This window comes from Lynx canadensis, chromosome E2, assembly GCF_007474595.2.
Source record: "Lynx canadensis isolate LIC74 chromosome E2, mLynCan4.pri.v2, whole genome shotgun sequence".
NCBI classification, from domain to species: Eukaryota; Metazoa; Chordata; class Mammalia; order Carnivora; family Felidae; genus Lynx; species Lynx canadensis.
The window spans coordinates 53,588,457-53,600,858 of NC_044317.1; the positions used below are offsets into that span (position 1 = coordinate 53,588,457).

Consider the following 12,402-nt stretch of genomic DNA (forward strand, 5'->3'; position numbering starts at 1 on the left):
TTCCTCTGAGACTCTCCACCTACTCTGACCGCTGACCCTCAAAGTCCCTGTCCTCCCAGGCCTGCCTCATAAAGGACCCAACCACTGGGCCCCAGTAAGGGGGGGGGGGTACATAGGGGTAGGAGAAGGCACTGGCCAGTGTGTTCCCCCAGGGGGTCTCCCTGAACACTTCTGGTTCTATCAGATATGTTCCTTCCATTAGAACCACAATGGATTTCTCCATTCTAGTCCAGAACTTACCACGGATGGGCCCACTGGCCCTCGGGAGAGGTTCAGCTTCCCTTCCCCTGAGACCGTGGGTTCATCCGGCCCCTGCCCGCCACCCTCCCCCCCACCCCCCATGCACACTTGATTCTTCACGCAATACCCTGGATTCGTGGGGTACTCTGGGGTCTGGGTCCCGCTGCTTGTGTCCCGCTGCTGGGGGATCCAAGATTCCGGTGGGGGGGGGGGCGGGGGCTGCGCCGGGGCAGGCAGGGAACAGACAAAGAAACAAGAATTTGGTTGGGGGACCCTGGGGGTAGAGGTGGAGCGTAGGAACGGGTCTGGAGGGCCGGAATGGCCAAGGGGAGGCCAGTGTGGCTGAAGCCTTTATGCTGGGGAAGGACACAGATGATAATTGTTGAAAGAAGTGCCCTGGTGTGTGGGGGGTGGACTGTGGGTGGCCAGGATGGAAGCGGGGACAGTCATAAGGTACGTCACCGCAAGTTTCCAGGTAAGGGATGATGACGGTGACGGTAGCCTGCATGGCGACCGACGGAGGTGGCTGACTTCAGATGTGTTCCGCCCTTGGCGTGAGGGGGAGGGACGGGGTTCTGGCAAGAGTGCCCAAGTGATTGATGGAGGGCCCCTTTGCCCGAATGGGAAGACTGAGGATGAGTCCAGTTTTTCTGGAGAAAATCAAGAGTCGGTTTGCAGAGGCCAAAGTCTTAGGAGCTATTGCTGGTTCAATCCATGAGATACTTGGGCTACTCCTGGGGTTTCTTCTTAATGAATAGGTCTTCCCAAAGCTCATTAGACCCCCAAATGTGGACTTGTTCAAAGTCTGGTCTTAAAACCTAACAGTGGATTAGTTCTTGAGCCCCGGAGCCCCATAATTGTCTTGTTCAAACCAGCCCTATAATTCTTCCCTTCCCTTCCCTCCCCTTCCCTTCCCTGTCCTCTCCTCCCCTCCCTTTCCCCTCCCCTCCCTTCCCCTTTCCTTCCTTCCTTCCTTCCTTCCTTCCTTCCTTCCTTCCTAAATTCTATAATTCCAAGTTCACAGGCACAATCAATGACTTTTAGCTACTGAGTGCCTGTAATGTGGTGAGTCTCAATCAAGGTGTGCTCTAAGTAGAAAACACAGGATTTCAAAGATTCAGGAAAATTAGAGGCTCCTCGGTGGCTCAGTTGGTTGAGCATCCGACTCTTGATTTTGGCTCGGGTCATGATCCTAGGGTTGTGGGATCAAGTCTGGAGTTGGGCTCCGTGCTGAGCCTGGAGCCTGCTTGGGATCCTCTCTCTCTCTCCCTCTGCCCCTTTCCCACTTGCACATGTGCTCCCTGTCTCAAAACAAAAGCAAAGATTTAGGAAAATTAGAATGGTAAATATGTTCAAATGATAGTATTCAGGTATGTTGGCTTCAATACATTATTTAATTTTTTTAACGTTTATTTATTTTTGAGACAGAGAGACAGAGCATGAACGGGGAAGGGTCAGAGAGAGAGGGAGACACAGAATCTGAAACAGGCTCCAGGCTCCGAGCCATCAGCACAGAGCCTGACGCGGGGCTTGAACTCACAAACCACGAGATCATGACCTGAGCCGAAGTCGGACGCTTAACCGACTGAGCCACCCAAGCGCCCCCAATACAATATATTATTAAAATTAATTTCACTTTTTTAACTAAAAAATGTAGCTCGAGTCAGTTGAAAATTATATATGTGGCTCCCACTGTATTTCTTTTTTAAAAATTTTTTTTTTCAATGTTTATTTATTTTTGGGACAGAGAGAGACAGAGCATGAACGGGGGAGGGGCAGAGAGAGAGGGAGACACAGAATCGGAAATAGGCTCCAGGCTCTGAGCCATCAGCCCAGAGCCCGACGCGGGGCTCGAACTCACGGACCGCGAGATCGTGACCTGGCTGAAGTCGGACGCTTAACCGACTGCGCCACCCAGGCGCCCCGTCCCACTGTATTTCTAAGTACTGCTCTAATTCAACAGGGGTCATGAGCTCCCCCTGTGATGGGGGGGGCGTCCAGGACTGCCCCCACACAGGATCAAACAATCCCAGGTTTTCCAGAAAGTTAAATCAGCCTTCCGGGTCTGACTCCCTATTAGAATCCAGAATGCCTTTGCTTTAGGGCCAGTCTGAAAATTAAGTTTTGGTTACTTCATGGGCTCTAGGGTAGGGTATGTGTGGAGGGAGGACTGAGTTCCCCCACCTACCTATCTATATCAGGACCTAATTTCAGGACATCCTTCCCCCCCATACTGAGCCCATCTAACTCCATCTGGCCTCAGGTGGCCCTGCGCAAAGGGTGGAAGGTGGTTGGGTGAAAGTGAGGTGGAGAGTTGAGGCAGGGAAGGCACACTTAGACACACTTGGGACTCTCCGTGTTTCTCTTGTCCAAAAAGAGGACAAGTTCGAATCCTGTCACGAATACGTATTTTTAAAGATATTCTCCGGGAGAGAGTGTTTCCTCTTTTTTTGAGTTTGTTAATGTATTTTGAGAGCGGGGGAGGGGCAGAGAAAGGGAGAAAGAGAATTCCAAGCAGGCTCAGCCCTGTTGGTGCAGAGCTGGAGGCAGGCAGGGCTCGAACCCATGAAGCGTGAGGTCATGACCTCAGCCGAAATCAAGAATCCAATGCTTAACCCACTCCTTCAGGCCTCCTTCAGTCCTCCCAACGCTTAACGTATCTTTCCATAAAAATGACTTTTTCCAACTCACATTCCTATTAGTTGTTCATTGTGGTTTTTTTTAAGTTTATTTTTGAGAGACAGCGAGAGACAGAGAGAGCAAGGAAGGAGCAGAGAGAGAGAGAATCTCAAGCAGGCTCCACACTGTCAGCATGGAGCCCTATGTGGGGTTAACCAAGAGTCAGAGGCTTAACCAACTGAGCCACCCAGGCGCCGCCCCTAATTGGTCCTCTACTCTCTGTTCTTTAGGGGCAAATAGCACCCCCAACCCATATTGGGAATGGACTTTCCTGGTCACTAAGACAGCTCAGCATGTCCTTCCTCCTAGAATCCAGAATGATTTTCCCAAGCCCCATTCCTGGAAACCCAAATGGACCAATCTGTGAAACGCTGCAGCCTGGCCGGCTCTTGTCCCGGTCCCTATCCCCTGGGGGTTCAGAGTGGAAGTTCACAGGATCTAGGACACTCCCTCAAGGCTCATTCCAAGAATACCAGACTTCTGAGATTAGACAAGTGTTGTGGAGTTTAGTTCCTGGAGGTGACAGAAATGGACTCTCTCAGTTCCCTTTACCCCAAATTTCTCAATAGCCCAGAGAATTGTAGTCCCTCCCCAAAATCAAAGTCAATCAAAGAGGGGCTTGGGTGCCAAGGGGTGGTGGTTGGGCTAAACTAAGGAGATTCATCTATTCCTTCCTTTGAACCAGCGTTCTTCAGTACAGGATGCCATTCTTGCTCAGGAGGAGCTCCAAGTTTGGTGGAGAGATTCACAGTGTGTAGAATGGCATTATGGTTGAAAAAAAAAAAAGGCATTGTATATAGGAAAGTGGTTAAAAGACAAAATATAGTTTAAATCCCTGCTCTACTCTTCTGAGCTGTGTGACCTTGGGCAAGTCACTCAACCTCTCTGGACGTCAGATTTAACGTATGCCTAACAGGACTAGACTTGAATTCGTATTTCCCCCGTTCTGAGAAATTTGGTTTCGACATCTAGGCCGCTAGACAAGGGAGGGGGAGGGGAAGACTTCCTGGAAGAAGATTTAAAGAGTCGGGGGTGGAAGGGAGGAGGGAGAAAGGGAATCGGGAACGCTTGCGCAGTAAACACCTCACATTTGCTTGCCCCTCCCAACCACTTCTCTGCAGCAGGGAATTGCAGGCGGCGCTCCACCTATCCTAGTCCAGCTGAGTGACAACCCCCATTCACTTTCCTTCTCTACCTATCAACGCACTTCTCCCGCCCCCACAGCCGCCCAGTCGGGGGCGGGAATAGGACAGGCCTGGCGAATCCGCGACGCCTGCGTGGGCGATCTACCTGCTCATTGGACACGGTCAACGCCAGTCCCGCCTCCCAGGCCCACTCCCCGCCTTCCTTCTTATCAATCCCTCCCTTCGCCGGATCCAATCAGCATCGGACCCGGCCGCTCCGAGGGGGAGGTCCCATAGCACGCAACCGAACTCCGCCCGTCTCTCGGGCAACGCCTCTTCACCCCCCCTTCCTGCGAACGGAAATAGCGGGCCGCTGAGCCAATCGTAGCAGCGTGCCTTTGTCCAGCGGCCAATGAGAGAGGGAGCGAGGTGTGAGCCCGAGTCTGAGCGGCAGTAATCCCGACCAATGGGAGACTGATAGCTCAGGACGACGGGCGCGAGGGGAGGGGCCGGAGGCGGAGCCGCGGCCTGCCAGCCCGCCCGCCAGCCAGCCCGCCCGCCCTCCCCCCCGGCCGGCTAGGCTCCTCGGCGCTGCTTGGGGTCCTTTCCTCCCGGTCCCCGCCTGCCAGCCCCCGCTGCGCTGTGCCCTGCCCGGCCAGGCCTGGAGCCGACACCACCGCCATCATGCCGGCCGTCTCCAAGGGCGATGGGATGCGGGGGCTCGCGGTGTTCATCTCCGACATCCGGAACTGTGAGAGCGCGGCCAGGGGACACTGGAGGGAGGGGGAGCGTGGAATTGAGGGACTCGGGGGTTACAGAGGGGCCCGGGCGTAGAAGCCTTTGCGTCGTAGAGGGGGAGAATAGAGAGGCCCCGGGGGGAACTTTAGGGTGGGGGGAATGGAGAGACTTAGGGTGTCATAGAGTGCCTCTTGAGGTGACGACACGGAGTGACTAGAGGCGCCCGGGAGGGTCTTAGAGGAGAGGAGGCTAGTAAGGTCCCAGGGCTGGGGACCCTAGAGGTGTTCCCTGGGAATGATAGAAAGGCTTGGGGAACCTATTAGCTACGGGCTTAGAGAAATCCCTGATGTCGATAGAAAGAGAAGGAGGTGCACGAGTTGGGGGGGGGGGGTCCCCTGTGCGGCGATAGAGTGGGAGAAGGCCAGAGGGGACCTGGAGGACGTGAAACACAAGAAGCATAATGGTGCCGGGCTTTGAGGGCCTGGATGAGGGGGTGTCATAGAGGGGAAGGGGCTAGGTAGGTCACTGAGGTTCCTGGCTAGTGCATAGAGAGGGCCTGAGAGTAATACAACGTCCCAGAGGGTTGGGGAGGAGAGATGGGAAGGTGGGGGACCATAGTGGGACCCTGGTGAGGGATAGGGGAGCTCCGGGATGGAGGATGGCTGAGTAGACATGGAGGGCAGTGGTGAGGAGACTAGAAGGGTTACTAAGGGGAAAAGAGGGATCTAGGAACACGGAGGAGAGGTGCTGCAGGTGGAGGGTGTTGGGAGAACCTGAGACAGGAAGCTGGGGGCCTGGAAAGAAGAGGACATTATAAAGTGGGGGCTTGGAGGATGTGTCAGAACCGGGAGAGCCCAGAGCTCAAAGAAGGGCCCAGGGAGCCTTGGGAATTTGCGGGGAGGAGATCTGGAAAGCTAAGGGTTGGAGGAAGCCTGGTTCCAGAGAGAGGTCAAGGGTCAGGGAGCAGGGCACTCCTGAATCTACAGCCCTCTCCCGTCTGACCACCTCAATATGGGGACAGTGATCACCAGCAGGAAGGATCGTCGTGACGACGAGAGGCCTGGCGCCAAGTCAGCTCCCAACTCCTGGGAGTGGGTGTTGGTGTTTGGAGCTGCCAAGAGCTTCCGAGGCTGTGTCTGCACGGGCTCTGGGGTCAGCCAGACCCGGGTCTGAGTTCGAGCGCTGTCACTCCCCGGCCATGTGACCTTGAACGGGGGACTTCACCTCTTGATTTCCTCATCTGTCAGCAGGGGCTGCTGATTGCACCTTCCTGATGAGGTGGTTGTGACAATGTGTGTGAGTGAGGCCTTTTGCACATTCCAGGCACTGGGCGGTCTTGGCTGTTGTTTTTGTCACTTCGGTGGGTCTGAAGAGCGGCCTCTGTGATTACTGTAGAACTGAGGAGGTATGAAAGGATCTGGCGTGTCGGAGGTGAACGAGAGGGCTGGAGGCTGTTGGGTGTCAGGTGGAGGAGAGATGTTAATAGTTGTTACGGAAAGAGGTGAGTGAGGAGGGGCTGTGGATTATGTGGGGGAGGGTGCTAGGAGTAGGTGTGTGTGGCCTCTGATGCCGGTCACGGATGTGACCCTCGGCAACTCATTTAACCTCTCTAAGGCTCAGTTTTGTCTGCAAGCCCCGCCAATGACAGCACCTTGCCTTCACTCATTCATTCATTTGACAGATACTTTTTCGTTACCCCCTTTTGACACTGCCTGGGACTGGGCTCCAACAGTGAACAAGAGTCCCCGGCTTGGGAGCCCCCATGCCGTGAGGGAGATGGAGAATACACACAGAACTACAGTAAATGATACCAGGTCAGAGGGTGACTGGGAGGAGGAGCCGGGATTGAGATGGGGCTTGGAGGTGACTCGTGAGTAGACTTTTGAGTGAAGCGAGGGAACAGGCCCTGCAGATTTTGGAGGCAAGGCGGGGGGGGGTCCAGGCAGAGGAATGGTGTGTGCAAAGGTCCTGGGGTTGCAGCGTGCTTAGTGTGTGTTCAGGTAAGAGCCGAAGGGGGAGAGGGCGGGAGATGAGGGCAGCCACGGATTGTAGAGGGCTTCGTGGGCCTCCGAGAGCGCTTTGGCCTTTCTCTGAGTGCAACGAGAGCAGCAGGAAGGTTTAGAGGCAGGAGGGATGCGAGCTGCTTGATGTTTTAAAATAAGTCCTCTGCCTCTGTGAAGAGAAGAGACTCGAGGTGGCGGCGGAAGCAGGGAGATGATTAGGGGCTGCTGCCGGCATCCGGGTGAGAGATGGTGTTGGCTTGACCCGGGGTGAGAAGTGGTTGGTTTGGGGACACGTTTTGGAGGATTTGCAGAGGGATTGGATGATGGAGGTGGGGAAGCAAAGAGAAAACAGGTCGGTGTCGCTGCAGGATCCCAGAAGGGGGAGACTCTGACTCGGGGGCAGTGGAGGGAATTGAGCCAGATGGGTTGGGGCTAGAGAATCGGGGATTCCTCTGGTCCTTCATCGTCTCGTCAAGTAACTGTTGAATGGCTGGTGTGTTTCAAACCGTACCAAGGGCGCTGGGGACACAGCGGTGACTAGGACGGATTGGTCTGTGTCCCTTGTGAATCTCCCAGTCCCATGAAGGAGACAGGTACTGCATGAAAATGGTGGCAGTCCTTCTCACAAACGCATGTATATACATGTTCATAGTTGGGCTATTCACCGTAGCCCAGGAGCGGAAACAAGACAACCCAAATGTCCATCGTCAGATGCATTGGTATACAAAATGTGGTACCCCGTGCCATGGAATATTACTAAGCCATCAAAAAGAAGGACGCACGCTACCACATGGATGAACCTTGAACACCTCATTCTAAATTCTTTTTTTTAAATTTACTTATTTTATCATTTTCTTTAATGTTTATTCATTTATTTTTGAGAGAGAGAGAGAGAGAGAGTGTGAGCAGGGGAGGGGCAGAGAGAGGGAGACAGAGAATCCAAAGCAGGCTCCAGGCTCTGAGCTGCCGGCGCAGAGCTCGATGCAAGGCTCGAACTCCCGAACCGCGAGATCATGACCTGAGACGAAGTTGGATGCTTAACCGACTGAGCCACCCAGGCGCCCCTTGAAAACCTCATTCTAAGTGAAAGAAGCCAGACACAGAAGGCCACATGTATGATTTTGTTTGTCTGAGGTGTCCAGACCAGGTGATGAAAACGTTCTGGAAATAGACCTTGGTGATTGTTGCACAAGACTGTGGATATACCAGAGACCACTGGCTTGCCCACTTTATGGTTGGGTGAATTGTATCTCAATTTTTAAAACTCTTTTTTAATGCTTATTTATTTTTAAGAGACAGAGACAGAATGTGAGGCGGGGAGGGCAGAGAGAGAGGGAAACGGAATCCAAAGCAGGCTCCAGGCTCTGAGCTGTCAGCACAGAGCCTGACGTGGGGCTCGAACTCACCAGCTGTGAGATCATGGCCTGAACCGAAGTCAGACGCCCAACCGACTGAGCCACCCAGGCGCCCCTCAATTTTTTTTTTTTTAAGTGGAAAAAACGTGTAGCTGTCCTAAGTCCGTGAGAGAGAGAGGGCCACCATGCCGAGAGAATGAAAGCTCTCTCTGATTGCAGTGCTCAGACAATGTGGCATAGTTAGCCAGGCCAAGGGAGGCAGAGAAGAGCTGGGGAGGCAGAGGGACAACAGTGCAAAGGTCCTGGGGCCCAAGCAAGACTGAGCTAAGGCCTGTGTGGCTGATGCACAGAGGGACGGGATGGGATCTGATTGGGCAGATGGGCAGAGGCCAAGTTGGTGTCTGTCCTGAGAATACTGGGGAGGGTTTGAAGCAGGAGTGAGGGAGCCGAAGGCCTGAGGGATGTGGATGAGCCAGGGCCCGGAGCCGAGCAGGTGGAGGAGGGAGAGGAGTGTTGAGCCATCCTGCTGGAGAATCTGAAGGGCAGAGTGGAGTTCAGGGGGAAGGCTCTAGAAGGAGATGAAAGGCAGGCTTTGAGAAGGAGGGCAAGGAAGGGCAAATTCTGCCGATAAGAAGGGGAAAGGTTCGGGCTGGGCCTGGCCTGAGGGCTTCGTCCTGTGCTGTCTGGAGCGGGGATCTGCCTCCCAGTCACTTAATCTGCCTGGGAGCTCCCCGGGCCCAGGCTGGGGCTGCCCTCCCTCTAGGGCCCCAGCTACCACTAGGCCTGAGGAGAGTTTGCGAGTGAGTGATTAAAAAAGGGGGAGTGGTGCTGGGTTTCACAGTGCCCTGAGCTCCTCCATTGGGGTGCATCCTACTCCAAAAGTGTGACCCATTCCATTTGTGGCATCTCCCCCAGCCCCTGGAGCACAGGCCCTGCTCTGATCCTTCCCAGGGTCCCCAGTTCTGCCCCCTGTGGGACCTGGCCCACGGGCGTCCTTGGAAGATGTTTGCTGGTTGAATGAATAAGGAAATGAACGAATGAATGAACCAATCAATCTTTACCGGCAACCAGACGCTGCTCTAAGTAACGGGACTACAACAGTGAACAGAAGTCCTCTCTCTCATATTCTATGGAAATGTATATTCTCATATTCTCATGCTCATATTCTAAGGGAGCACGGATTGGTACACGAATAAATATAGAGTATTCAGGTGTATAGACAGGTAGCAGTGGGTATTGAGAGGAAATAAAGCAGAGAAGGGGTATGGGGACAAGGTTAGGGATAGTGCTCTTATATAAGCTGGTCAGACAGTCTCTTGGTGAAAAGAGGACATTGGAGCAAAGAATCAGATTGGGTGGGTGAAATAGGCCTCATAAATCTGGAGGAGGAAGTTCTCGGCACAGCCTGTGCAAAGGCCCTGAGGCAGGACTATGCTTGCGGTGTAGGAGGAATTCAAGGAGGAGGAGGAACAGGAAGAGGAGGCCGCGGCCGGCAGGGAGGGCAGGAGTTGCAGTCCGAGAGAGAACTAACTAGTGGATCTGTAGGGCCTGGAGGATAACAGGACTTCACTGAGCCCCAGCCTCACCCACTTCTGGGTGTGCCATCTAGTACTCTTGGTCCACAATCTGCATTCAACGCCTTTCCCGTGTCGGGACTGTTGTGAACCCAGGGGATGCCCCCTGGGAGTGAAGCAGCCACACGTCCCTGCCCTCAGGTGCTGTCCCCTGCCCTCAGGTGCTGCATTCTGCCCAGAGGCTGAGGGTTGACAAATCAGTGTGTGCACCCTTCACATGGCAGGCGGCCGCCCAGGGACGCTTTCGGCAGCTGCGTTCTTTTGCAGCCGGTTCTTCACGGAGAGTATTTCCTCTCAGGGGTGGCAATGCCTTTGATAGCACAGAGCACATCTGACCCAGCGAGCCGCGTACGCAGGCTTACATTTTCCAGTAGCCACGTTAAAAAAGTAAAACCAGTGAAAGTTTAACGTCTTTTACTTAGAACGTCCGCCGTATTATTTGAATGTGTAATCAATATTTAAAAAAAATATCCACGAGACAGTTGATGTTCCTTTCTCAACCAGGCCACAGTTTCACTGGAAATACTTGTTCTGCATTAAGAGTTCGTACAACTTAGGGTCGAAAAAGCAGATTCACAAAGTACCTGAGTTGTTCCAAACATACGTTGCAGTAACTGAATTGAGATTTGGAGTTTTTGTTTTTTGGGTTTTTAAATAATTTTTTTAACGTTTATTTATTTTGAGAGAGAGAGTGGGGGAGGGACAGGGAGAGAGGGAGAGAGAGAATCCCAGGTAGGCTCCATGCTGTCAGCACAGAGCCGGCCATGGGGCTCGAACCCATGAACTGTGAAATCGTGACCTGAGCCAAAATCAAGAGTCGGATGCATAACCGACTGAGCCACGCAGGTGCCCTGAGATTTGATTCGATTTGATTTGATTTGATTGATTTATGTATTTATTTTCCCCTTTCTTTGAGACGGAGCCTGCACATGCGCGAGTGAGCGGGAGGGAGGGGCGGAGGGAGAGAGAATCCCAAGCAGGCTCCATGCCGAGCGCAGAGCCCAGCGCAGGGCTCTATCCCACGACCGTTAAAGAGTGTTTACAGAAAAAAATATATAGGCACGTACATATATTCTGTAAATATTTTTTAGGTTGTCCCTCTATGCTTCATACGGCCTTTGCATAGGTGATTTCGTCTCCATAAAAAAATATATTTAGGGTGCTGGGTGGCTCAGTCGGTTGAGTGTCCAACTCTTGATTTTGGCTCAGATCTTGATGTAAGTTTGAGCCCCATGTTGGGCTCCATGCTGGCAGCACAGAGCCTGCTTGGGATTCTTTCTCCCTCTCTCTCTGCCCCTCCCCCAGGCATATTCTCTCTCTCTCTCTCTCAAAATAAATAATCTCAAAAATATGTATATTTATATATAATTTAATATGCAAATCTATTAATTTACATATGCATGTGTCCATACCCGGAGCTGGCATATGTATAAAAAAGCCCACAGGGGCCCCTGGGTGGCTCGGTTGGTAGGCGTTCGACTTCAGCTCGGGTCATGATCTCGCGGTTCGTGGGTTCGAGCCCCGCGTCGGGCTGTGTGCTCACCGCTCGCTCAGAGCTTCGGATGCTGTGTCTCCTCTCTCTGCCCCTCCCCCGCTCATGCTTTGTCTCACTCTGTTTGTCAAATAAATGTAAAAAAAAAAATTTTTTTTTTAATGAAAAAAAAAAAGCCCACAGATATAAGTGTCAAGCTTGATGAACTTTTCCTGACTGAACACAGCTACAGAACGGGCCCCCCAGATGCAGAAACAACATCCTTAGCTCCCTGGCACCCTCCTTGTCAACGCTCCCAGCCCCGACCCCCCTCCAAAGATGACCACGGCTCTGTCATCCAACACCATAGGTTAGTTTTGCCTGCTTCTCAAAGCTTTTTTTTTTTTTTTTAAGTTTATTCATTTATTTTGAGAGGGAGAAAAAGTACGAGTTGGGGGAGAGGGGCAGAGAGAGAATGAGAGAGAAAATCCCGAGCAGGCTCTGCGCTGTCAGCACGGAGCCCAATGGGGGGCTCGAACTCACGTACCGTGAGAGCGTGACCCGAGCCAAAACCAAGAGTCAGCAGCTTAACCCACTGAGCCACCCAGGTGGGCTCGAAGCTTTTCATAGAGGTTTAAACAAAGCCCAGAGAATGCTCTAGCCCCAAATTCAATTGCTGTTCAAATGTCCATCTATCTGCGATGACATTTAAGCAGGCGGTTTGTAATATATGGTCCATTTATAAAACAGGACTTTTTTTTTTTTTTTTTTTGGTCCTTACAGAATAGTTTTAAGGCAAGCACTTAAAACAGTTGTGGGCATCTAAAAAAAAATAAAAAACAAAAAACAATAAAAAAAAAGTAAAAATGAGAACAGAGCATGCACCTTGCACCCTTGCTGGGCGCTGTCCCCCACCCCCTGCCACCACCCTCACACAGGTTCTCCTCTCCCGTGAACTGCTCCTGAACCCTCCTCACCTTTCACTGCCCTCCTCAAATGTCCCCTCCTCGAGGCAGCCACCACCAAGGGCCCCAAGCGGCCTCTGTCCCTGCGCGTCTCACTCAGGTGTGGGGACAGGGCTCATTGATCGCCTGCGCCCTATCGGGCCGGGAGCCCCTGGAGGCAAATCACAAGTGCAACGTCCGCGTGGGTCCTGGGTGCCCCGTGTCGCTGCGCCACTCAGGCCTGGCCCGTGGGGCTCAGGAACCGAGTAATTAC

The 12,402-nt window shown here is 52.8% G+C and overlaps 1 protein-coding gene across 2 annotated transcripts in view; it reads left to right on the plus strand.

The window, feature by feature from the left end:
• Positions 1 to 4,602: 4,602 nt before the first annotated feature.
• AP2A1 (adaptor related protein complex 2 subunit alpha 1) overlaps positions 4,603 to 12,402 on the plus strand; it is a 30,141-nt gene continuing 22,341 nt past the window's right edge. For both annotated transcript variants that reach the window (XM_030297442.1, XM_030297444.1), the window contains exon 1: positions 4,603 to 4,794. In XM_030297442.1, coding sequence (XP_030153302.1) covers positions 4,728 to 4,794 — 67 coding nt within the window. In that variant the 5' untranslated portion in view covers positions 4,603 to 4,727. The remainder of the gene's footprint in view (positions 4,795 to 12,402) is intronic.